A 27,282-nucleotide genomic window follows, 5' to 3' on the forward strand; every position below is an offset into this window, starting at 1 on the left:
CAAAACTACGAAAGGTGACTTGGCAATGGAGGAGACAAAATGCTGTCCAATGAAAATGCTTCAAAAGAGAAAAACGCGTCTGGTCTAAATAAGACGCTTATTACAGTTGCAGAAGAGGAATATATTTCAATACCATTGGTAAAATTGCAACTGTGGAACAAAAACAAGAAAGAGAACATGAGTATTATTGTGTATGTGCCTTACCCTTCATTGTTGTCAATCGCTGCGATAGTCTTCTGCATCGCTGTAGTCAGTGTCGCAGTCCGAATCATCAGGTCTTAGAGTTATGACGATGGGTTCAAGCAGATTGTCAACTACAATTTCCCTGTCCATGTCCTCCTCCTGTAGCCTTTGTGCATGCCGAACACATTCAGCCCATGCTGAAGAAGTAATTCTGTCAAGTGCTTCGTGCAGAAGCCTTTCTGTATCGGCAATTTTAAATGTCACGTTTCGTTCTGCGACATACCCTTTCACTTGTGCCCAAATTAACTCTATCGGATTGTATTGGCAATGGTACGGTGGCAAACGCAAAACTGTGTGTCCATGTTCCTGTGCAATACAATTGATTTCATAAACTTTTGTGCGAGGCTTATGAAGCACTACAAGATTCAACATTTCAGCACGAGTTTGGTTGGCAGTATGTGGAATATTTTTACTTGCAAGCCATAACATGATATCGGCTTTTTTTGTACTTGTTGTGGGTGTCTTGTCAACAACAACAGAGTGATAACTCGCATTGTCCATTACAATCACCGAGTTTGCAGGCAAGTAAGGGAGAAACTGATTCCTAAACCACAATTTAAATGTCTCAGAGTTCATTTCGGAATGATAATCCCCTGAATTTCTCTTTTTTGCCCGGAACACTAATTTGCTTTCTGGAATGAATCCAGAAGCAGAACCAGCGTGAAGCACAATTATTCGTCCACCTTTACCAACTGGTACTTTAAACCCACCCGAACCATCACTCATTTTCCAACACGCTTTCCTTGTGTGATTTTGGTTCACCCATGTTTCGTCCAAGAAAAAACTGTTCTTATTCCCGGATTTTCTTACTTCAATAATACGTCTTAAGAACTGTGCCCTTGAAGCAGCGATATCACTACGTTCCATTAAAAACTTTCTTCCGTCATTTGTATCTACATATTCGAATCCAATGTTTTTAAGTATTCTATTCATTGAAGTCATGCTACCTTTAAAATTTATGGTTTCACGCATTTTCACAGTGATTTTTTTTTACAGTAGGAAATTCGCCTGTGTTGTACATGTTGAGCACTTCTCGTCTTAGAACATCTTTGTCGAAATTATCTAAATTAGGTACAGTCCTCTCACGAGTGCGATATTTCCCTGGCGATCTGAAAAGTGGGCTTCCACAGGTCTCCGTAGATAACTTTCCTTCATTGGCAATCCGCTGAACGGTTCTCAAGCTAACGCCTGTCGCTTCTGCAGTGCGTTCCTGAGATCTGACGACATCCGTGATAGGTCCACCGTTTTCTGCTTCGCGCTTGAAAAAAGCGTGAATCCAGTAAATTATGTCCCTCGCCTGTTTATGGAGAGTTTGTCGCTTACCACCATTATCAGCCATGACAACTTGCAACAAATGCGATAAAAATTCACCAAAGAATAACTACAATCACATTTAACACTCGCACTCGCCAAGACATTCCCAGCAGACCGTTCAGAAAACTACTGAACACTCATTGGCTGTCAGCGGATGCGTGACGTCAGGTGCGTAGAACGAGCCTTAAATCGACCGCAGTCGTTCATGGTTCCAACTATACAGAGTGTTCATTTTAATTGGAGACATTGAAATATCCGCAAATCTACACATCGGATCAAACAAATTTATAACTAAATTTTTTTTGTCTCAGAGGGGGACATCCAATGATACCAAATTCGACGAATTTGTAGTCAAATTTGTTATAATTGGATGTCCCCTTCCGGGAGGAACTAATTTCCATTAGGATTTCTTTTGGCTCTGTGTGTCGTTTTCAAGAGATTTCAATGTCCCCATAAAATGAACACCTTTTATAACATAAACAGTGTTTATATATTGGGAAATATTCTATCTTTAGCAACTGTAACAAAACTTTCTTTATACCAGAGTCATTTCGCTTTTTTCTAAAACGTTCTGATTAAAACGAAGTTGGCGAAGTACACAAAAATGAATTTTGGACGTAATAAAACATAAAACTAAAATATATTGCCAGTGAGGCACAGTGCGCAAACATTTTGTTTTTGTCACAACGGACAGCAAATACTTGCCAAAACATAGATCAGTCGACGAAACCATTGAATATGATGTTGCCAAAGCAGCGAAGCAAAGAATTCCGTCAGACAATCAAATAGCTCGGCAACGTACGAGCCGAAATTCTGCTCTAAATAATACTTTTAATACTGCCGCAAAAGAATATATCTCAATATGAATAGTAAAACAGCGACTGCGGAAGAGGCGATATACAAACAAAACAGATAACATGAATATTGTATGTGTGCCTTTTCGTTGTTTTTAATTGCTGTGAAAAGAAATATTGGAGGAGAAAATTACAAAAACTGAAAACTTATTATGATTATAATGAAGCACAGGAAATTTCAAAACATTACATTCAAACGAATAAAATTCATTAAGTAAGACACTTCGCTATTGTTTTTAAATAAATAAAATATTTAGTATGCAACAAGCCTTGAACTCAGAATCTTCCGATTAGCAGCCCAACACCTTAACCATTACGCCAACGCAGCTACTCATTTCTGGCATCTCCTGGAGCACTCTAAACGTTTGCAAAATACCGACAAACACTGTTGGGATGACTATGAATTACTCACGTTGCGTCGAAGTACAATAGGAAATAAACAATTACCGCTGTTCTTTATTGCGAAAAAGCGGTTCGTGAGACTGATACAAACACCTTTCCTTGCTATCGCCTGAATTAGGAGGCTTATTGTTTGTTTGGTTTAATTAATTAATAGAATATGAAGCAATTGGTGTAAAGAATGCTTTTTCCAAACTTTCTATAAAAGAAAGTCTGCTATCAAGACATTGCTTTTGTTCAATTACTTCATTTATGACTGAACGTTTCTAAAATTGAAGACACTCGTCCGTGCTCTGCACTGCAGTCGAGATCTGGCAACGTCGTTCTCTGTTCATTGGCTGACTGTGATTTGTGACGTCAAATGCGCAGAACGAACCTAAACTCGGCCGCCAAGAGATATGACGCGCACCTTAGTGTAACAAGAAGCACGATTCATCCAACCAGGCGACACATTTCTATTGATCCACGGTCCAATCTTGATGATACCTTGCCCTCTACAATCATAATTTGCAGTCCAGTCTTGATGATACCATGCCTACTACAATTTTAATTTACAATCTATTGATTCAACATGGGAACCAGATGTTCAACAATGTGTGCTGAACAGTGTACTCTGAAACACTTGTGCTTGCACCATATTTGTACTCTGTCATCAGATAGGTAACAAATCATTGCCTATCTTGCTTACTGAGTTGGCAAGTCACCGACCTCCATGTTCTGTGAGAAGGTGATACCTACTCATGGTTTCATCAGCTTTCAATCACTTTCCACAAATGTTCACAATAGCAGCCTACCAGCTTTACCATCTACGAGGTGCTCATTCCCAGTCATAAAAATCCGCCCTTTGTCAAATTCACTTATGTCAATGGACTTCCCAACTACAGCCTGTGTCATTGCTAGAATGATTGTCCATTCATCTCTGCACTGCTTATACACTGAGGTGACAAAAGTCATGGGACAGTGATATGCACAGACACTGACAGTGACAGGATTGCGTACACAACGTACAAAAGGGCAGTGCATTGGCAGATCTGTCATTTGTACTCAGGTGATTCAAGTGAAAAGGTTTCTGACATGATTATGGCTGCACAAAGGGAATGAACAGACTTTAAACACAGAATAATAGTTTGGAGCTAGATGTGTGGAACATTGCATTTCAGAAATTGTTAGAGAATTCAATATCCTGAGATCCAAAGTATCAAGAGCACGCAGAGAATACCAAATTTCAGGCATTACCTCTCACCATGGGCAATGCAGGAGCTGGGCGGCTCCCGATTGGGAGCAGCGGCATTTGCATAGCACTGTCAGTGCTAACAGACAAGCAACACAGTGTGAAATAACCACAGAAATCAATGTGTGACATATGATGAAGTTACCCATTGGTTGTGTGGCAAAATTTGGCATTAATGGGCTATGGCAGCATATGATCGACACGAGTGCCTCTGCTAACAGCATGACATCTCCCGCAGCACCTCTTCTGGGCTCGTGAGCATATTGGATGAACCCTAGATGACTGGAAAATTGTGGCCTGGTCAGATGGATCCCGATTTCAGTTGAAAAGAGCTGATGGTAGGGTTCAAGTGTGGTGCAGGCCCCACACAGTCATAGATCGAAATTGTCAACAAGGCACAGTGCAAGCTGGCGGTGGCTCCATAATGGTGTGGGCTGTATTTACATGGAATGGATGGGGTCCTCTGGTCCAACTGAACCGATCATTGCTGTTCGGCTACTTGGAGACTATTTACAGACATTCATGGGCTTAATTTTTGTGGATGATAATGTGCCATGTCACTGGGCAACAATTGTTAAGTCTGGTGTGAAGAACATTCTGGACAATTCGAGCGAATCATTTGGTCATTGTGATCGCCCGACATGAAACCCATCGAACATTTATGGGACATAATCGAGAGGTCAGTTCAGGCATAAAATCCTGTACTGGCAACACTTTCGCAGTTATGGATGGCTATAGAGGCAGCACCACTCAATATTTCTACAGGGGGCTTCCAGTGACTTACTGAGCCTATGTCATGTCCAATTTCTGCACTATGCTGGACAAAAGTAGGTATCCCATGACTTTTGTCACCTCTGTGTAAGCTATCATCACCACAGCGTGTTCCTGCAACATCAGCAAGAGGCATTCAGATTTGCACTGGGCACTAGTCATAATATTTTGGTTTATCAGTGTATGAAACATTTGAACATAAAGAATAAAGAGAAAGGAAGCAATGAAACTAAGCATTAAAAAGCTGATTTATCAGTGTATGAAGCATTTATGCGTAAACAATAAAGAGAAAGGAAGTAATGAAATCAAGCATTAAAAAAGCAACGTTATAAAATTATCTTTGTCACTTTTTGACTAAACAGTGGATGTAAATTTAAGTGACATGGGTGCAAATAGGTACAGTGAAGCAGGGGACAGTTAGCAGTAGTAGATTCAGATAGAATGTTCAGTTAGTGAAAACCTAATCCAGGTGAGCTAGTGGAGTAACTATGCAATGGAGAGAGCACATCCACCTACCAAGTATACACAGGATGTAATGAGGGAGCACCCAGATGGCTCGAATATAAGATTTCAAAATGAATGTTGCGGTGTACAGTGCATCCAGTAACTGGATGATCTACCTTTGCATTGCACACTATTTGACAATAACCAAGTACCAGCCATATCAGCCTAGAACATGGAACAAATGTATCTGTGTAATAGACTAATTACACTTTAATAGACCCATCAGATGTGAATATGTAAAAGATATCATCAATCTGCTACAATGTCTAACAGAAACACTGTCAGTGGCCTTGCTTAAGATCTGTGGCAAGGTGCCATGTGAGGCAGCTACCAGGGCAGTTAAAAGGCTGGCCATAGCCTGTTTTAAGCCACTTCCTCTTTATCTATAACAGTTCTGATGTCAGTGTTCCTTTCATTACAAACTGTGTAATTCTTTGGACTGTGTTTCTTTGTTGTTCAATAAAAATATTTAGCAGCCAAGATTGCATAAATATTTCTTTATTTAACATAACCGGTTTTGATAGGCTTTGCTGTCATCTTCAGGTCTTAAAAGAGTCTTTTTGTTATGAAGCATGTTCATTTTACGTTGGAGCTCATGCCAAGTTGACACGTGGATGAAAATAAGCACATTATAAAAGGTCTGTCACATCGAAAATATTTAAAAATATAAAGCACCTCGTGCAAATGGCCATGCCCACAAATATATCATTCATAGATGCTTGTTACATTACAAAAACACAGCACACAGTAGTACATCTGTTTACATAAGATGGACATATTTTATGTAAACTGTGCACACTAGTTCCTGCAAAATACTTTCTATTTGTAAAATTTTCAATATTTCAGTTGTTACGGCCCATCTCAACAATATTCACATGAAAAATGCAGATGCATTACCTAGATTGTCTATGGGACCTGATCCAGTATTTGATAGGAGAGAAACTGTATGCTCCCAAATATTTTATCATGTCATCCAAACCTCAGAAGAATTCCTGCAACATATCTCATGATGTATCAACAACTATAAGGCAAGATCCACTTCTCCACAAAGCACAACATTTATACACAACAAGGTTGACCAGTAATGCTATTGACAGCATGACATCCTTGGCTTTGTCAATATTTTGCAAAACACCACCAATTGCAAGCTAAAAAAGACATTTTCACATTTGAAAATGAAATATGTATGCTTGTTATTGCAACTGCTTTGTAACACTGCATTTGTGTCCCCAAATATTATCCACATGGCTAGAGTCAACAAAATCTACAGAACATTTGATTTTGCTGGATCTCTTTTGGAAGCCATATGACTCACTGTAATAAATTCACACCCCCATTTCTCATGTGTCAAGGTACAGCTTACCGTCAGTCAACACTATGATGAATTCACTAAAATTTAAATGCGTAAACAGTTGTGTGAGGTCACTTGTAAAGAAGCTTGAAATAATTTTCGAGCAACACTCATGGCCATTGCCTGGATGAGCCACTTCACTGCTGCCCTCACCGTACACTCCTCATTCTGCTGTTTCTGCCAACAGACTAAGGGGATAACACCACACTGTCCAAAGTTGACATTCAAGTGAGGACATACAAATTTAGGGCCACACTAGAACAGATCAAAAGAGTTGTCATGGCTAGTCACAGCTATCACCTAGCGATGGTTGCGACATCCCAGGGCCAACTGGGACAACACCAGAATCAGTTGTGTTCCTATCATCTGGGCCAGATGCCACCAGCTCTCCCACTCAGCCAGTATACTTCAGCCTCCCTTCAGGCGATGGTCCACATCATAAGACAGTCAACCAGCAGCTGACAACAAACTAACTACTCCACTCAGTGGGCACCAGGTCTGAAACATCAAATTTGAGGTACCCTTCCTCACATCAACTGGAACATTTTCAGCTCCAAGACAAAGGGAACTAGTAGCTCATCCAGAGGCTGATAGAGAAAATATATCATCAATCTGTGTAATTGTACAATGTCTGTTGGGGATACTGTTGCAGTGTACAACATGAGCCAGCCAAGCGAGCTGATAAAAGGCCAGATGCCACTTCAGTGTTTACATATAGCAGTGTCCTACAGTGATGTCAGGGCATTTTTTTATAACAAACTGTCAATATCTTGGACAATATCTGTTTTGCTATTAGGACTGTATCCACTGTCACTGGACTCGTGCTTCAATTTGCTTTGTGATAGGTTTTTTTTTTCTCTTCCTTGCCTACATTCAAAACAGACATTTCTCCTGCCTACTTCCTTACAGACCTTTCTACTTTGGCAACTTCATGCCACTTTCTATTTTTCAACTACTTGCTGCTCAGTTGTTAACTGAAAACAGGAATATTTCACTTAAATAAAATTAACTATTGCTAATGAATAACTCTGAATAGCATTTAACTATTGTTTTCAATTTTGTATAGCATTCACTTTTTTCATGCTTAAATGAAATATGATGTATTTCAAATAAAAGTTAAATTAATCTATATATCAATAAAAGAGGTAATATGATGGAGATACTACACAGCATTTAATAGAAATTAAATATTTTGTTACCTCATAGAGTGTCTTGATGTTCCTAATGATAATATCCAAGTTTCTAATTCTCTGCACGGCACTGCCCACACTAGGCACAACACCATGATGTACAGGTTCAGGGTCACTGCAAAAATGCATAAATAAAAATTAATTACCAAAAATCACAGTTTTTCATAAATCGAAGAAATTATCAAAACCAAAATACAAAATTGTTAAGGCTTTCGTGGTCACTTGTTGACAAACTGCCTATTGGCTTCTGTCTCGGGTTCTTCGGCCGACGTTCATCTAATGATTTTTCTGACGTTTCGCCAGCACGAGTGGCTGTAATTGTCAAAGCTTCACCCTCCATTGCCAGTGGTGAACTGGAGCCGAGCTCGCGGGCGGAGACTATATGTACCTAGCGCGCCAACATCCGAGGGCTTCTCCGCGGTCATTTCCGGTGCGGTTCTCCTCTTGCTACCTGCGACGGTCATTCGCTGCAGTACGGGAAGCCAGGATCCATTTACCTTAAGGCTTTCCTCTTTCTTGTTCAAACTGTTCGCATCTTTTTGTATTTCTACAGTGTCTTAGATAGGCGAAGGAGAAAAGAGATCCACTTGCAATGTTGGGAATATACTGTATATCATGCACATGTCGGAATGACTGGACGATCCATTAACACCAGGATCAATGAGCATAAGCGACATTGCAGGTTGGGGCAGGTGGAGAAATCGGCCGTGGCAGAGCACGCTCTGAATGAGACTGACCACGTAATAAAATTCGCCGACACGGAAGTTCTGGCTGTAGAAAAGCACTATCACACGTGCTTGTTCTGAGAAGCTGTAGAAATACAAAAACACGCGAACAGTTTGAACAAGAAAGAGGAAATCCTTAAGGTAAATGGATCCTGGCTTCCCGTACTGCAGCGAACAACCGTCGCAGGTAGCAAGAGGAGAACCGCACCGGAAATGACCGCGGGGAAGCCTTCGGACGTTGGCGCGCCAGGTACATATAGTCTGCGCCCGCGACTTCAAGTTGAACAAATATATTTCAAGGAAGACGCAATACATGAAAGTTACAGATCAAGTAAACAGAGTACGACGTGTGTACACTTTAACAGTCAAATTATAACTGAGTTCGAGTCTAGCGGCCACTGGCTGGCTGGCCACTCAGGTGGCACTGCTGCTGCATGGCTGGCAGACAGCGCCGCATGTAGAGGACGAGCGTAACTGTGCGGCAGCACTTTAAAAGATTGGCGAGTGACAACAGAAATAACACAGGAAAAGGAGGAGTTGTTACATATATTAAGACAGAACACAAGTTCAAAAACATTGTGATCAGCACATAGAACTGTGCACTTGTGAATTAATGCTGAAAAATAGTTCACTTTTAATTATAACTGTATATAAACCCCCTTTGGGAAATTTTGAACTTTTTATGAGGAATTTGGATTCCTTATGGTGCTATCTGTCAGACAGCAGCAAGCAGTTAATACTATGTGGTGACTTCAACATAGATTTTCTAAAGGATTCTGGTACAGAAAATGATCTGGAAACCTTATTTGGATCCTACAATTTGGTCTCAGTAGTTATCTTTACAATATGGGTGGATAAAGACGAAGTTCAAAAGTAAGAAAATAACTGTTTACTCAGTAACAAATGCTCTCTCTGGTCATGATGCATAGTTAGTTATGAAAATAACATAATGCCTTACAGTATGGATACTTCTCAGTGGAAATCAGTTAGAATAATTAATGTTCCAGGACGAATGTTTTTAAGAATAGTTTACAGGAGACAATCTGGGATGTAATTTATCTACTCCATGATAAATTCATATTATTTGCAAACAGCTTTCCGCATAAGCTAATCAGAAAGGACACTAAACAGCCAGGTAAACAACCATCGATTACAAGAGATATTAAGGTATCGTGTGAAAATAAACAGGAAATGTATCTTCTGGTAAGAACCTGCAGTAGTTTCACACTACAAAAAATCTCACAATTGCTAAGAAAGGTTATTAAAAAAATCAAATAACATGCACATAATGTCAGAAATCAGTACTTCCAACAACAGACTTAAAGCAATATGGAATGAAGTATAGCAAGAGACGAGACAACCAGCCACAGAACAACACAACAGCACTATTGAACTGAATGGAAGGGCTACAAATGATGAGTCACACATAGCAAATGCATTAAACAATCATTTCTTAAACATAGTAAAAAGTTTAGGGACAAACAGTCCAAGGGCGAAATCACAGCATTATGTTGAAAATGTTAAGTCTCATAAAATTCAATCATATGAATATATCACCAACTTCTGCTTCTGAAATTAAGAAAATTATACATTCTCTCAAAAATAAAAGCTCATCCAGTTTCGATGGTGTTTCCAATACAGTATGAAAAATTTGTTCCCATGTGATACGCCCAGTCTTATTTGAAGTATGTACTGCATCACTAACTCAAGGCATCTTTTCAGAGAGGCTGAAATATGCCATTACAAAACCCCTCTTTAAGAAAGTTGATAAGAGAGATGTCAATAATTACCGACCTGTTTCACTGCTGACATCGTTCTCAAAAATTTTTGAGATAGTGATGTATTCTACAATAGTATCCCACCTTAGCAATAATAGTATCCCTAGCAAATCACAATTTGGGTTTCAGAAGGGTTGCTCTACTGAGAATGCAGCTTACTTGTTCACCCACCAGATTTTACATGCATTAAATAATCAAACAGCACCAGTTCGTATTTTCTGTGACCTCACTAAGGCACTTGACTGTGTGAATCACAGTACTTGCCTAGATAAAGTAACATTTTATGGGATTGATTGTATAGGCAACCAATGGATAATGTCATATCCAACCAAAAGAATGCAGAAAGTTGTACTTAGTAATTCAAGTCCAGGGACATAATTCTGATGGGGAGAAATCACATATGGGGTTCCCCAAGGTTCAATCTTCGGTCCATTACTGTTACTCATATATGTAAACAATCTTCTGTCTAGTATAAAACAAGCACAATAAGTTCTTGTTGCAGATGACACTAGTATTGTTATCAATCCAAGCAAAAGAAATGGTAAACAAAGTTCTTAAAGGTATCATTGATTGGTTCTCTGCAAATAGTCTCACCGTCAATTTTAGAAAGATCTAACATATTCAGTTTTGCATGTCTAGAAGTACTACACCAATGATAAGTGTAACATATGGTGAGGAAATATTAAATACGGTGGAAACTTCAAAGTTCTTAGGGATCCATATTGAAGAAAATTTAAACTGGAAAAACTACATTTTAGAACTCCTAAAACAATTTAGTTCACCCACATCTGTGCTCAGAATCATTGCAAGTCTTGGGGAGAGACCAATCAGTAAGCTGATATATTTTGCATATTTCCATTCAATAATGTCGTAAGGTATAATGTTCTGGGGTAACTCATCTTTAAGAGAGAGAGACTTCATTGCACAAAAATGTGCTGTAAGAATAATATGTGGTGCTCACCCAAGATCATCTCATAGACATCTGTTTAAGGAGTTGGGCATTCTGACTACTGCTTCACATTATACTTATTGCCTCGTGAAGTTTGTGTAAATAATCCACTACAGTTCTAGAGAAACAATGAGGTACATAATTACAATACCAGAAGGAAAAATGGCATTCATTACTCCCCATTAAGGTTGTCTTTAGCACAAAAAGGGGTGCACAATGCTGCAACAAAAATTTTTAATCATTTACCCAGTGATATAATAAGTCTGAGATATAGCAAAGTAAAATTTGATAACAAACTGTGAAACTTTCTATTTGACAACTCCATAGAAGAATTTCTATTATTGTAATGTGTAAAAGGTGGTGGACAGAAATTACTAACTCACATCTGTATGTATTTTTCCTCCTTTTAATAAAAAAAAATAAAAATGTTCAGAATGTAACCATATGTACAAAATAATTTGCAATGTGAATCTATAACGGCTTGTTCCACATTATTATGATTTATTGTTGAAAATCCATGGAACATGTTACTAATTAACTAACTAGCCTCAAAAACCCACAAGACATTTGGTAAAAGTGCACTTACAGTGTCGGCAGCTACTGTGTTGAAATAATGTTGGTATAGTTCATGTGTTGAAAGATGGGAAGTGAATGCAACAAACTGTGCATCAGTTGCCAGCAGCAATTAGCCAATCAGAATGCTTGTTCACAATTTGCTATGGTTCATACATAAAGTTCACTAGTATTTTGTTCTATTAGGTTAGATTCAACCACAAAATCAGAATTTTCACCAAAATTGGAAATAACACATACAAGTAGGTAACTGGAATGATGAATGTATATCTTGGTCTATGCTACAATCAACCTATAATGGCAGTCATACACTGAAGAGCCAAAGAAACTGATATACCGGCCTAATATCATGTAGGGCCCCCGCAAGCACGCAGAAGTGGCACAACACAACATGGCATGACCTTGACTAATGTCTGAAGTACTGCTCACGGGAATTGACACCATGGATCCCGCAGGGCTGTTCAAACACCTGTAAGAGTACGAGGAGGTGCAGTACTCTTCTGAACAGCACATTACAAGGCATCCCAGATATGCTTCATCTCTGAGGAGTTTGGTGGGTAGTGGAAGTGTTTAAACACAGAAGAGTGTTCCTGCAGCCACTCTGTAGCAATTCTGGGCATGAGGGATGTTGGATTGTCCTGATGGAATTGCCCAAGTGCGCTGGAATTCATAATGGGCGTGAATGGATGCAAGTGATCAGACAGGATGCTTATGCACGTGTCACTGTCAGAGTCGTATCTAACCACATCAGGGGTCCCATATCACTCCAACTGCACATGCCCCACACCATTACAGAACTTCCACCAGCTTGAACAGTCTCCCCACTGACATGCAGGGTCCTTGGATTCATGAGGTTGTCTCCATACCCGTACATGTCCATCCACTAGGTACAATTTGGAACGAGACTTGTCTGACCAGGCAACATGTTTCCAGTCCAATGTCAGTGTTGACGGGCCCAGGCGAGGCATAAAGCTTTGTGTTGTGCAGTCATCAAGGGTATAAGAGTGCGCCTTCAGCTCCAAAAGCCCATTTCGATGATGTTTCGTTGAATGGTCTGCACACTGACATTTATTGAAGGCAAGATTTGATATTTTACCGAATTCCTCATATTCATGGTACACTTGTGAAATGGTTGTATGGAAACTCCCCACTCCATCGCTAGCTTGGAGATGCTGTGTCCCATCGTTCATGCGCCGACTATAACACCACGGTCAAACCCACTTAAATCTTGATAACCTGCCATTGTAGCAGCAGCAACCAATCTAACAACTGCATCAGACACTTGTTGCCTTATATAGGCTCTGCAATGTTACGCCCAAATATTTCATCGACGTGACTGTCTCAAGCGCTACATTACTAATGGAGTATTCAAACATTACAGGATTCTTTTTCCTATTCATCTGCATTAATTTACATTTATCTATATTTAGAGTTAGCTGCCATTCTTTACACCAATCACAAATCGTGTCCACGTCATCTTGTATCCTCCTACAGTCACTCAACGCCGACACCTTCCCGTACACCACAGCATCATCAGCCGCACATTGCTATCCACCCTTCCAAAAGATCATTTATGTAGATAGAAAACAACAGCGGACCTACCACACCTCCCTGGGGCACTCCAGATGATACCCTCACCTACGACAAACACTCACCATTGAGGACAACGTACTGGGTTCTATTACTTACGAAGTCTTCGAGCCACTCACATACTTGGGAACCAATCCCATATGCTCGTACCTTAGTTAGGAGTCTGCAGTGGGGCACCGAGTCAAACACTTTCCGGAAGTCAAGGAATATGGCATCCATCTGATACCCTTCATCCATGGTTCACAAGATATCATGTGAAAAAAGGGCGAGTTGCGTTTCGCAGGAGCGATGCTTTCTAAAGCCATGCTGATGCATGGACAGTAACTTCTCTGTCTCAAGGAAATTCATTATATACGAACTGAAAATATGTTCAAGAATCCTGCAACAAACCGATGTTAAGGATATTGGTCTGTAATTTTGAGGATCCGTCCTTCTACCCTTCTTATATACAGGCATCACCTGCACTTTTTCCATTCGCTCGGTACTTTATGTTGAGCAAGAGATTCATGATAAATGCAAGCTAAATAAGGAGCCAATGCAGTAGAGTACTCTGTAAAACTGAATTGGAATCCCATCAGGACCTGGCGATTTATTTATTTTCAACCCATTCAGCTGCTTCACAACCCCAGGGATGTCTATCACTATGTCCTCCATACAGGAATCTGTACAAGACTCAAACGGCAGTATGTTTGTACTATCCTCCTGTGTGAAAGATTTCTCAAATCCTAAATTAGAAATTTCAGCTTTCGTTTTGCTATCTTCCGTTGCCAGGCCAGACTGATCAGTGAGTGCCTGGATGGAAGCCTTCAACCCGCTTACCAATTTTACGTAAGACCAGAATTTCCTTGGGTTTTCAGCAAGATCTTTTGCTAAGGTATGATGGTGGTAGTGGTTGAATACTTCGCGCATCGCTCTTTTTACATCAGCACGAATCTCTACTATCTTTTGCCTGTCCTCATTCTCCCGATCTTTCTTGTACCACGAGTGCAACTGCCTTTGCTTCCTGAGCATTCTCCGAATTGCACTGTTAAACCACGGTGGGTCTTTTCTGTCCGTAACCCACATTTTCGGCACATACTTGTCCAATGCGTGAGTTACAATGTGTTTAAAATTTGCCCATAATTCTACCACGTCCATCATGCCTACACTGGAAACATTACTTACTTCAAACTGTGAAGAAAGCTGCACTTGCATTAAGAGTACACTCTATTTCTGGAGGCCAAACGGTCACAAAGAAAGCTTATTTTGCATTCTATCATGCCATATGGAATTGTCTCTTGTGGTAACTCTTTTCTTGCTCAGTAAAGAGTGATTAGAATCATTAGTTGAGTTGGTCTAACAGTCTCTTGATGCAAACCACTTAGCCAGCTGGGAATACTTACCACTGCTCACTGCTTCTCAACACATTTTTCTCATAACTGTTTCAATACAAAGAACTCCACTCTCTTCAAAAGCAACTCAGCAGTCCACATGCACGACACTATATTTAAGACCGACATACTCCACTAATCAAAAAATTTGTCTGTAGTGCACTGATGTGCTAAGTATGTTCCAAGTATGACACAATTGAAGCGTGAAGATAATGTGTACTTTTAAGCATCAGTGTGATACTAAAGTAAAACCTATTTAAAAGTCTACTAAAAGTTGAATCCACCTGCTCCTTCCTCTAACCACAGCTTCCAAAATATCATGTGCAGAGTGCAAGTTGACATAGCACAACTGGCATTAATGGAACCCATGCTCACTGCTGTGAATAAGGTTATTTTATTCCAGGTAAGTCATTATGTTCAAAGTCAACATTTGTTCGAGATGTTTGCAACAAATAGAGGTGAGTGTTACAGGATGGTAGTTTTGTAAGTCAGTTGTTACCTTTGTTGCTCTTCTCCAATCACTGGTAAAATTCTGTGGATTCTATGTAAATTTGATATGAAAAGAAGTAACTCATATAATTGTATGTAATAAGCCACGGATTTCACTGGAAGTTGGGAATTTAAGATTTAGCAAATTCAACTGCTTTTCATTTACATCATTCATTGTAGTGGTTGGTTGGTTAATTTGGGGGGAGGGGGGGTGGGGGGATGACCAAACAGCAAGGTCAAGGGTCCCATTGGATTAGGGAAGGATGGGGAGAGAAGTCAGCCGTGCCCTTTCAAAGGAACGATCCCAGTATTTGTCTGAAGTGATTTAGGGAAATCACGGAAAACATAAGTCTGGATGGCTGAATGTGGGATTGAACCATCATCCTCCAGAATGCGAGTCCAGTGTGCTAACCATTGTGCCACATCGCTCAGTCATTTTAGTGGTATGGCAACTGTATGCTAACAACTTCTGCTGACTTTTTTGAGGGAATATTTGTGGCAGAATTAACATTTGTCTGTTTCAGTTCTTGTATCAACATCTGTCTGGTCCACAATTTCTGTGCCAGTGGCAAACTGCACATTTGTTCAAAATTGATAAAAGTTTTTGGAAGAGGTCTTACAATACGGTTTTGTTACAGCACCTACTGAAGGCTTTTTGCATTGTCATGGTGTGTGTTTTACATTTACTTCCACCTATTTGAAGTCTATTTCATTTCACAAAGTTGTCAGTGGATATCACATTGTCTGAATCAAAGAATGCTCAGTGCTTGGAATTTATCATCTGGTTTAACTGTGGCCCACCAAAATCAATATCCACCACTGTAACTGATAATGAAACAGATGTACAATTGTGAGACAGATATACAGCCACAGTCAGACTCATGTGCTGTGCACAGTGATATTTGTCCAATATTCTACAAAACAAAAAAACTGCAGAAAGTAAGAAGTGTGGAAAAATTAACAGTTTACACTTTCTTTGCTGAAAGTAGAGACATTGACACAGCTTCATCTGGAGAAGGTAGAGCAATAACAAAAAAGTCCAAGACAGGAGTGCAGAGACAGGCTTGCACAATATGTATTTTTTCTCCTTTTAATCTGTCAATAAGTTTCACTATTCACAAATGTTGTGATCAGGAATTATTAATAATTACTGAAAATATGTGCAATTAGTTACTGTTACTTCACTTTCCTACTTATTAATGACAAGTAATGAACAGTTAATTAACAACTCAGAAGACATCAGTGCAGTGGCACACTGAATGATTTACAACCACTAAACTAAATTACGATCTTTACCTCCAACAGCAATGGCCCCTAATTGTAGCCATACAATGAATCAGGGTGTACGTTATGAATAGAACCACAACAGACATTTATACTTCGTGTCTACTGAAGATACCAGTAGGCTGATAAGTTTCATGTAGTGAATGGAAGGATTTTTGTAGTAGCCTACGAAAGGTGAAGAAAAAGGTAATGTATTGTTAGCATAAAAATTGAAAACTTTTGTTGTTTGTGTTATGAAGACTTTGTTTATTACTCTTCAGCATTTTGTAAAATATACAGAGCATCATGTGGATGTAGGTTAATTGAGACATGAAAGATTAGTTTAAATTTTCACCACCACAGTAAGTGAGTGACAGTTCTACAACACACTGGTGAGTGTCTTTTTTTCTCCAAATGTATTTACATTACCAAATTGTGGTTAGATTAAGACACGAGTAATTCTTAAAGTCACTGATAAAGAATGTTCCTGCAGACTATTCTTTCATGAACTGAACCCAGCCATCATTATATCCCTGGGCAATCCCATCACACATTATAGAGAGCGCTGGCAACAATGCTCCACAAAGCATATAAGTAAGTTTTATTATTAATTACCCCAATGACGCCCTTTTCACAAAGAAATTAACACATTTTTAGCGATTCTGGCTGCTGACAAAAAGGTGAACTGCAAAGAATTTTTTGTGGTTTCCTAACGTACTTTGAAATCATATCAATAAAATGATTTGAACTACTAGCAATTTACATGTCTGAAAACAGGTGGAATACAATAAGATAAAAAATCATAATAAAGAAAGATAATGAAGAAAATAAGAACAAAAAGCAGGTGTGGCATTAGTGCCGTTTCAAGAACTAACAAGACACTGCAGAGTTGGTCAATGAAAAATTCTCCAAAGTACATCCTCTATATACCAAAATGAGACATACTTACATTTGTAGAAGTACTTCATATAGCACAACACCATCAACCAGTTCTTCATAATTGGGAACTCGTCCTTCATTTTCAAGACATGAGTAAAACTGTAAACAAAATAAGTTGATTACCTAACAAAATGGCTAAAAATAGCATTATTCTGAAATGTTGATTTATTATCTATCCAAAAATATGTCTCCCCTTTATCTCTAAACACAAGAAATATGTACATTTTGATACTAATCATCTTATTCAATGAAAAACACAGCACAAGTTCTGTAGTGGACCCTCTTGGATTTTTCATACTTTATATGACATGCATCAAAATACTCATTGGAGACTTCTTAATTATCTAAGGTCGGTTTCCTGAATTTATCTTTCAGTTTTAGTTTCAATTATGAAAAGTGCATAAAATATGGCACCAACATTAACATGCTGCACTACAGATCAGTCTGTTAGCAAAACCTTTATTTTGCAACAGCTGCTGTGAGCTGTCAAGCTGCAGTACTTAAGATTACAGTTACCAACGTGCCACATGTGACACTGTAACTTATTTATGTGGATTCATTCCCAACATAACTATGGGATATGTCCGGTTTTGTATGTGTAGAGTAAAAATATTCAATAATCGCAATATGTGACGTCTTGCGTATTCCTGAAAATGACTTAGCCTATGGTCAAAACACACAATTTGAATACAGAACGTTTACACCCAGTTTACTGTAATGTATTCACCTATTCTGACAGACACATGATCAGGGTAGTGAGTAATATATTCAAATGTTTTATGTTATATTTTCTGACTTTTTCCACAGCCACGAGAATCGTCTCATTTTTGGGTCTATGGAACAAAAACTGCAAAAACTGAATCTAATCTAAGTATCTATAGGATGTGGATCCTCACAAAGAAAATTAATGGCCTTTATTTTGCGTTCACATTCAATGGCATCCCCAATTCACTACCATATCACCACCTTGCAACCTAGCTAGTTTATCAGCATAATCAAATTTTCAAGCACACTCTAGCCAAAAATTCCTCAGTCTGAGTCAGACATGAATGTTAATCAACAGGCATAGATTATTATATCACAAATTACTCAGTTACAAAAAGAAACTTGCTGGGTTATAGAGGAATGTTCGACACCAGTTGTTGGCTTAGACCAGTGACATAGGAAATGTGTGACAAATGCCATAAACAATGCGGGTACTGTAATGTGATGTTATTGGCAATCTTTTGAAACAGAGTAAACTATAGATCAGTCTGTGAGCATGGCCAGGTTTTTTAGTATCACATTTGTTTCAGTCCCCACACAACTAAACAGTAGCCTTACAACCTACCCTAGACCTCACGCAAAGCTACAGATCACTCCTTGGCTTCTCCAACTCTCAATCAAACTATTACCTTCCAACCTAACCTATACCTCAAGCTACACAACAGATTAACCTGTCACCACAATCAGTCTTTCTTTGTGTTGGCTTCAGCAGCTAACAACAATACTGTGAATATATTCACGTTAAAGTTACACGGCAGTAGCCATTAACATCACTTTGCAGCACTGGCCGAAGCTGACTACTCCTGTCAAACATTCCTCTTGACCCCATCTTGTATGCTACAGCATGACATTTTAACACACGTTCTGTGTTTGATTACAGCAAAAAGGAGAACATCTAATTCTGTGGAGTGACACCAAGAGTTACTACCAGGGAAAAAAACAGCTTTTGTAAACTGTTTTTGGCTCATTCCATGTCAATTCAACCAATTTGAGAAAATGTTCCAGCTGATAGTCTCAGATTTGGCTGAAATTTAGCACACCAATGCTACCAAGTGTGGAACACTCATGTACAAAATTTTAAGTTCCCCTGCCAATTAGTTCCAGAATTATGGCTTGTGAAAGAAGGTGGCATGACCCGGAAATTGCAACCCGCATCTGGCAATCTATATTCAGACCCAACATCAGGTCTTAAAACTTTGGAACTATTCCACAGAATCCAGTGAAATTTTTACAACCCAGTAACATCCACTTAGAGAACACACTCTATGAACCAAAACACCAGCAACATATTTCTGAGGGAAAATAAAAAATTCCAAAATGTGATTTAAAAAAGTAATATGTTGAAAGGTACATATTGTAAGTACCCTCTATGCCAAATATAATTCACTCAAAAAGGGTATACATTTTTTTGTGGTAAGCTTAATGTGGCCTAAACACACACAGAATTCATCTTGTCCATATCAGTCATACAAACAGAGTTACATGCACACAAAAATTTGAAAAATTACCTGAAAAACATGGATTTTCTAAGTGTGGTAGCACAAAAGTGACAAGCGATATCCAAGCCAAATTTCACACACTGCATAAGTAGACCATAATATAATATGTGGCAAAATTTCAACTTGTTATTGCAAGGCATTTGTGTACAATAAATGTTGACAGAGATGTATTTGGTTACGTTTCTTTTAACACAATTTAGCAAGTAATAGTGATGATGCAGACAGCTTATTTCAGATAAAGCTGCAGCAATTGTTGGGAACCTTTAGGCAACAGAAAGTTAAACAATGGTAGTTTTCAGGGACAGAATGAGTCATTGTTAGGCAGGAACAACAAAGGAAACAAGCCACAATTACAGGTTACTCATGTTTTTAAGATTCTAGGTCAGACTGGTCATTACTGTTGTGGAAAGTCAGTATGGAGGCAGAAGTGTACTAGTGGTGCTTCTGTTCAAACAAGTTGCAGTATTGGTAGAGCACAAGCATCTGAATCTCATAAAACAACATATGGAACAAAATGTGGCATTCGCTTTGTACTGTATGATCTGGATGAATCGGACCAAGATTTGTTGCTATGGAGATCTGGAATACACCCTGTGGGCACAAGAAGTACAGTTCTAGGAAACTTTAGTGTTTGTTATCATCATATGAAAGTGTTTCTGGATAAGTATTCTTTCCTACAAAGAAGTTGTTTTGATCCATTTCGGATTCACAAGAAGACAGTGAAGTGTAGCCTCAGAGAAATTGATATAAAATCAGTACTGAATGTGAATCAGTGTATGGGACTTAACATGAAACCACGACAAAAGTTATGTTCCAGGTGTGTTACACTGCTAAAAAAATGAATAATATTCTGATAATTTACATGACAGTGAGGAAGAGTATCAGCCACCTACAACCACAGCGGATGAGCAATTAAATACTTCAGTGACTGCTCTTGGTTTGTCTCCCATGAAGACACACAAAGTTGGGAAGAGAGACAGGCCCAGCTATGGTAGAAGAAAACTACAAGAAGCTCAAATGGAATTAAAACACAAAATAGCTGACACACAAATGGTGGAAGATGAAGAACTATCTGCTCCAAAGGAACAGAAGTCCTGCCAGAAATGCTCTGATTTGGACAAAATTGTGCATGATTTGAAAGGAAAATGTGCCATATCCACACGCCAGAAAAATGTAGTTATTCTTACCCTTGCACCTTCCAGCTGGTCTATTGACTACACTGTAATGGAATTCAATGTTTCTACATATACGGTAAAGCAAGCTAGGAAAATAAAAGCAACACAAGGAGTGCTTCCACAACTTCAGCAGGCTCAGGGTAAGCAATTGAGTTCAAAAATAAAGGTGCTAGTGTCGGAGCTTTATGAAAATAGTGACTACAGCCGAATAATGCCTGAAAAAAAAACTATGTAACGGTGAAAATGGGAAATATATGTGTCAGAACTATACGTAGAATTCAAGGAAAAGTATCCCAATACCAAAGTAGGTTGATCATCTTTTTTCAATCTTCGGCCAAAATGGGTTGTGCCAGTTAAGTGCAAGGGGCACACACAATGTTTGTGTATGTGAGACCATCAAAATGCTAAGCTGATGTTTGTTGCTATAACGGATTCTGGTCTGGATTACAAAGGTGCAATGAAGCTGCTAGTGTGTGACATCAGTTACTACCAGTGCATGATACACAGGTGTGAAAAGTGTCCTGGTAAGGCAAATCTTGCAGAACACATGAATAACAAACTGTACGGTGCACTCCTTACGGATGACGAACTTGTTTCTTATGAACAATGGACACACATGGATCGCACAAGTCCTGAAACAAAGCAAAGTACAGTGGAAGATTTTGTTGAAATGTGTTGTCAAAAAACGGACAAACTGACCACACACAGCTTCACAGCAACAGCACAATCGGCTTATCTCCAGTTTTGTAAGGATAATTTGCAACAAGATGAAATTATAGTAATATTAGACTTTTCTCAATATTATGCATTTATAGTTCAAGATGCCATCCAAGGATATATAGGGACAACAGTCAGGCAACTCTCCAGCCATTTGCGATTTACTATAGAGGTGAATCAGGTGATGTGTGTCATGAATCTGTGCGTTTTTAGCGACTGTTTAATTCATGATGCCATTGCAGTTCATGTTCACATTCGCACTGTCATGGCATATGTGCAAAACAAGCTGCCTCACATACATTTTGCAAAATACTTCAGTGATGGGGCAGCTATTCAGTACAAAAACTGTAAAAATCTCAAAAATTTATGCATGTATTACCATGATTTTCAGATTCACGCAGAATGGAATTTTTTCGCAACAAGTCATGGCAAAAATGTATGCGATGGTATTGGTGCTACCATTAAGCGCATGGCATCACGAACTAGTCTGCAGCACCCTACAGGAGGTCACATTCTAACACCTCTTCAATTATTTACCTGGGTACAGAAAAATATCTCTGGCACATAATCATTCTGTTTCGAAAGCTGAGGTGAAATCAGTCGAAGAGTTGCTAAAAAGCAGACTAGAACATGTTAAAACTGCTGCAGGCACAAGGAGCCATGATCACTTCTCTCCAGCGGACTCTGACAATGTGCAGATGAGCAGACTGTCCGGTTATAACTATAGGTTCATGCACAACATGTGTCTTCACAGTGTGTCTGACTCAGGATTCAGAAGCAAAAGCACCAACACATAACCAGGTTGCAATGTTATTGCTGTTTATGATGACAAATGGTACTTAGGATGTGTTGCAGAGTGATGTGAAGCAGAAGCTGATGTATTTGTGAACTTCATGGCACCAGCAGGATCAGCAAGATCTTTTCATTGGCCACGTTTGGCAGACAGGTGTTGGATTCCTTTTGAACATATTCTTATGACAGTTCCAGTTACTACCACCGTGTCAGGAAGACAGTACAATTTGCCACTCAATGTACAGAGCACAGTAGCTAAAGTGTGGGAGAACTTCTGTTCAAAGCACAATCTACTGGTTTTTAACAGTTAAGGTGCAGTAAACATTAATGATAGGTTGTGTTAATCTGTCTACAGGGTGTTACAAGAAGGTACGGCCAAACTTTCAGGAAACATTCCTCACACACAAAGAAAGAAAATATGTTATGTGGACATGTGTCCGGAAACGCTTACTTTCCATGTTAGAGCTCATTTTATTACTTCTCTTCAAGTCACATTAATCATGGAATGGAAACACACAGCAACAGAACGTACCAGCGTGACTTCAAACACTTTGTTACAGGAAATGTTCAAAATGTCCTCTGTTAGCGAGGATACACGCATCCACCCTCCGTCGCACGGAATCCCTGATGCAGCCCTGGAGAATGGCATATTGTATCAAAGCCGTCCACAATATGAGCGCGAAGAGCCTCTACATTTGGTACCGGGGTTGCGTAGACAAGAGCTTCCAAATGCCCCCATAAATGAAAGTCAAGAGGGTTGACATCAGGAGAGCGTGGAGGCCATGGAATTGGTCCACCTCTACCAACCCATCGGTCACCGAACCTGTTGTTGAGAAGCGTACAAACACTTCGACTGAAATGTGCAGGAGCTCCATCGTGCATGAGCCACATGTTGTGTCGTACTTGTTCTAGCAGCATAGGTAGTGTGTCCCGTATGAAATCATGATAACATGCTCCATTGAGCGTAGGTGGAAGAACATACTGACGAAACTAAAATGAGCTCTAACATGGAAATTAAGCGTTTCCGGACACATGTCCACATAACATCTTTTCTTTATTTGTGCGTGAGGAATGTTTCCTGAAAGTTTGGCCTTACCTTTTTGTAACACCCTGTATATGTTGTTGCTTAATGACGAAACAGTTGTGGGAGAGGATAAGAAGAGGCAGAACAGTTTACAATATGTTTTTACAAAATTGTGTTGTGGAACAATGGCCACATCACCAAATACATCTGTCAACTTCCATTGTACACAGATGTCTTGTAATAACATGCTGAAATTTTGAGATATATATCATTACAGTCTACTTATGCCCGTGCGAAATTTGGCTTTAATATCACTTGTCCCTTTTGTGCTACCACACTTAGAAAATCCATGTTTTTCAGGTAATTTTTCAAACTTTTGTATTCTCGTGTGCATGTAACTCAGTTTTTGTGACTGATATGGGCATGACGAGTTCTGTGTGTGTTTAGGCCACATTACGCTTTTAACATATTACATTTTTTAAATCACATTTTGGAATTTTTTATTTTCCCTCAGAAATATGTTGTTAGTGTTTTGATTCATGGAGTGTGTTCTCTAAATGGATGTTACTGGGTTGTAAAAATTTCACTGGACAGTGTGGAATAGTTCCAAAGTTATTAAGACCTGAAGTTGGGCCTGAAGATAGATTGCCAGATGTGGGTTGCAATTTCTGGGTCACACCACCTTCTTTCACAAGTCATAATTCTGGAACTAATTCGCAGGGGAAACTAATACTTTGTACACGAGTGTTCCACACACGGTAGAATTAGTGTACTGAATTTCAGTCAAATCAGAGACTATGAGCTGGAGCCCCTGGCTGAACTGACAGAATGACCCTTTTGCAAGGTACAGTGGTATTGCAGTTTGCCACATCTGCAGCAGTGCAGACTTGAGTGTTATTCTTAGTCTCACATACTCAGTTCTATTAATTTGACTTGCACTTTGATACACCACCTACGAGTCTGCTCCAACTCTTCAACACAAAATGACATCTCTCATCTTGTGCTAGCTGTATCTACATGCTGAAGCTGATACCCAACACTGCAAACTTTTTGAGAAAAACAGCTCACAAATTTTTTGTCATTGCCCCAAGCACAGCTCTCTGCAGACATCTTTTTCTCAATGGACAATGCAGGTCCTCTGCAAAGAATCAAGAAAAGTTGGACAAACAGCAGTTACTAAATTGCAAAATTTTCCTGGTCCCTAGGCTCCCTCGTTGGTAGAAGTCTGAAGACTTTGGGCAGCAGGGGATCTGCGCCTGGCCACTACCAAGATCACAGATTTAATAATATCAATTTTGAGTGCAGCTTTTTGTAACCATTATGGTATGTGGTGAATGTCAAGCTGAGCTGTCAGGTTTGTTTGTTTCAAAATATGTCATGAAGCAAATCGAGGCCCACCACATGAGATACCTACAATTCCTTGGAGAAACTTCATTAGAAAACAGTCACAGAAAATAATCAACAGTAACATCTAACACTGCTTTTTCAGAACTGATACAAAATATGTACCAGTAAGTATCATTATTGAAAATTAACATCTCCCAAAACATTTAAGCATTTGTTCCTTCTGTGTATCATTCAGCATTTGTATAGATAGGGGACGCACAGTGTACGTGTAATACCACTATAGAATAAGGTGTGCATTGCTCGTTCCCCCTACAGCAGTCGATGTGTTGATTGTAACTTTTTTCCGTATTCCTTGGACCATCTCTCCCCTTCCCCACGCCATCTGTAAATAATCAGTAAAAGTTGGGCAAACAGAAGACATATGCATCATATCACTTAAATCCATCATCTTTTCTTCCATTTCATTTACTGCAGCTTTCTTGGTCTCAAAATATGTTCCAGTCATAGGCCGAATTCAAAGTTAATTTGTAAGGTTCTGAGGAAGCTTATCCAAACAACACTCATTTTCTTATACAATATGAAGATTTCGACACAGCTGTTCCATAGCCTCTATCTGGAAAACATGCCACAAATAATTACTCAATTCTGCAGTGGTTGCTGAATGTGTATATGCACGCCCTTCTTATGAATACCAACAAAACATCAGTATAATAAGAAATGTTTTTAATTTGCATAAATAAGAGGCACAGTCACTACTGCAATTGCTACAGCACATGCCCCCACACATCACAACGTGCTTCCACATTTAATATAAAGCACATGTAAATATAATCATCCAAGTACTCTGTGATGATTAAAGTTGCAAATGACAAGACGCAGAGTTTCAGATACACAGCCAAATTCCTGTCAGAAAAGTTCCTAGCATAAGCTTTGTGAGTTTACCTTATTTACTGTCACTAACACATGTACAGAAAAGATTAAATGGGCCAGTAAATGAGTAAGAATGATAAGACATATTAACCATACTATAAGAAGCATAAACTAACCCACTTCACTAGCGGTGCCGACATGAATTCCTCCAGCTCTACTGATGTAGCCATGGCGGGGAATTTTATTCATGTGCTGTTTCTCCTACACGTGAGAACTGTGAAGAATCAGTCTTGATAGCAGTAGTCTTGATAACATTATGTTACAAGACTCAGCACACTGCAAATTTACGTATTCTCACAAAACAAAAGAAATTGCATTAGATCTTCTCGGGCTTAACGCCCGTAAGCATTTCCAGTCTCAACTCAATAACACACTACTGGGTTACTCGTATCACATGTTCATCGGGAAGAAAATTACATTGTTCTCAATTCCTACATTGTATTACAATGGTCCAACTTGACAGCTTTATTACTGTAGCACCCTCATTGTTAGTTCTTTCGAAAAGCCGTCTAGACAGTTGTTCCCACTGCTTCAAAACACACATACACTACACCTACTACTGCCATAATACTAATGTATTTCCTATCCATATGAACAACTGACAACTGCAAACATCAACAACAACAGTTTCCGCAGTTGACAACAAACCAGTCACTTTTCCGGTATTATCGATGTGTAGCAATCGATGATTATATCGGACGCTTAATAATAATAATAATAATAATAATAATAATAAAAGAATAGGCCTCCGGTATGTTCTGCCAGTCGTAAAAGGCGACGAAAAGAACAAACCACTAATAGGGCTAACCCCCCTTTTAGTGTGATTACTTGGTTCAGGACAGAACTAAAGAAGCCTTGGACAAGCGCCGTCATGGTCGGGGACGACGCTTGAACCCTATGCCCGCCCACAATGGTAACGACACTGCTAGCCAACTGGAAAATGATTTAAATCCAAATAGAGGTGTTTTGCAGGATATGCTTCCTGCAACCACCCTAGAAGGAAAACAAAGACAGAGGATGAGATGGTCAGATGAAGTTAATCGACACCTCATGTTCTGTTATTACCTAGCAACAAACCTAGGAACCAACACAACTGGATACAGATCACAAGTATACACAACAATTTATTACCAGATACCCGGAATTAAAATTTTTAACAGAACAACTACTAGCTGATCAGATCCGTGTAATAATTAAAAAATAACAGGATACCCCAGTCAGAATTAGAAAACATCAAACAACAAGTACAACAAATACTGGAACAAAATAATGTGCAATCAGAAGAAGAAGAAAATACAGTAATGGACTCAAACATCCCAGAGCAAACAAACAAAGAACAACACGCACCAATTAAACAATCAGAGGAAAACGAAATCTTAAGACAGCCACCAGAACAAGCACAAATAGAACACGAAGAGACACACGTGTTAGATATAGAAGAGAAATTTCAGCTGACGTATATAGAATACAAAGACACAAATACAGACATCAGACCATTCT

General features: G+C 39.1%; 1 protein-coding gene across 1 annotated transcript in view; it reads right to left on the bottom strand.

Annotated features, from left to right (window-relative positions):
- The window catches only part of LOC124554822 (protein Daple), a 188,558-nt gene extending 162,121 nt beyond the window's left edge, over positions 1-26,437 (bottom strand). Inside the window, exons 1-3 of the mRNA XM_047128485.1 lie at positions 25,899-26,437; positions 17,544-17,632; positions 7,867-7,972 (exon numbers count right to left, since the gene is read on the bottom strand). Of these exons, the coding sequence (XP_046984441.1) occupies positions 7,867-7,972; positions 17,544-17,632; positions 25,899-25,952 (249 nt within the window). The 5' untranslated portion in view covers positions 25,953-26,437. The remainder of the gene's footprint in view (positions 1-7,866; positions 7,973-17,543; positions 17,633-25,898) is intronic.
- Positions 26,438-27,282: the final 845 nt, after the last annotated feature.

Source organism: Schistocerca americana, chromosome X (assembly GCF_021461395.2).
Source record: "Schistocerca americana isolate TAMUIC-IGC-003095 chromosome X, iqSchAmer2.1, whole genome shotgun sequence".
NCBI classification, from domain to species: Eukaryota; Metazoa; Arthropoda; class Insecta; order Orthoptera; family Acrididae; genus Schistocerca; species Schistocerca americana.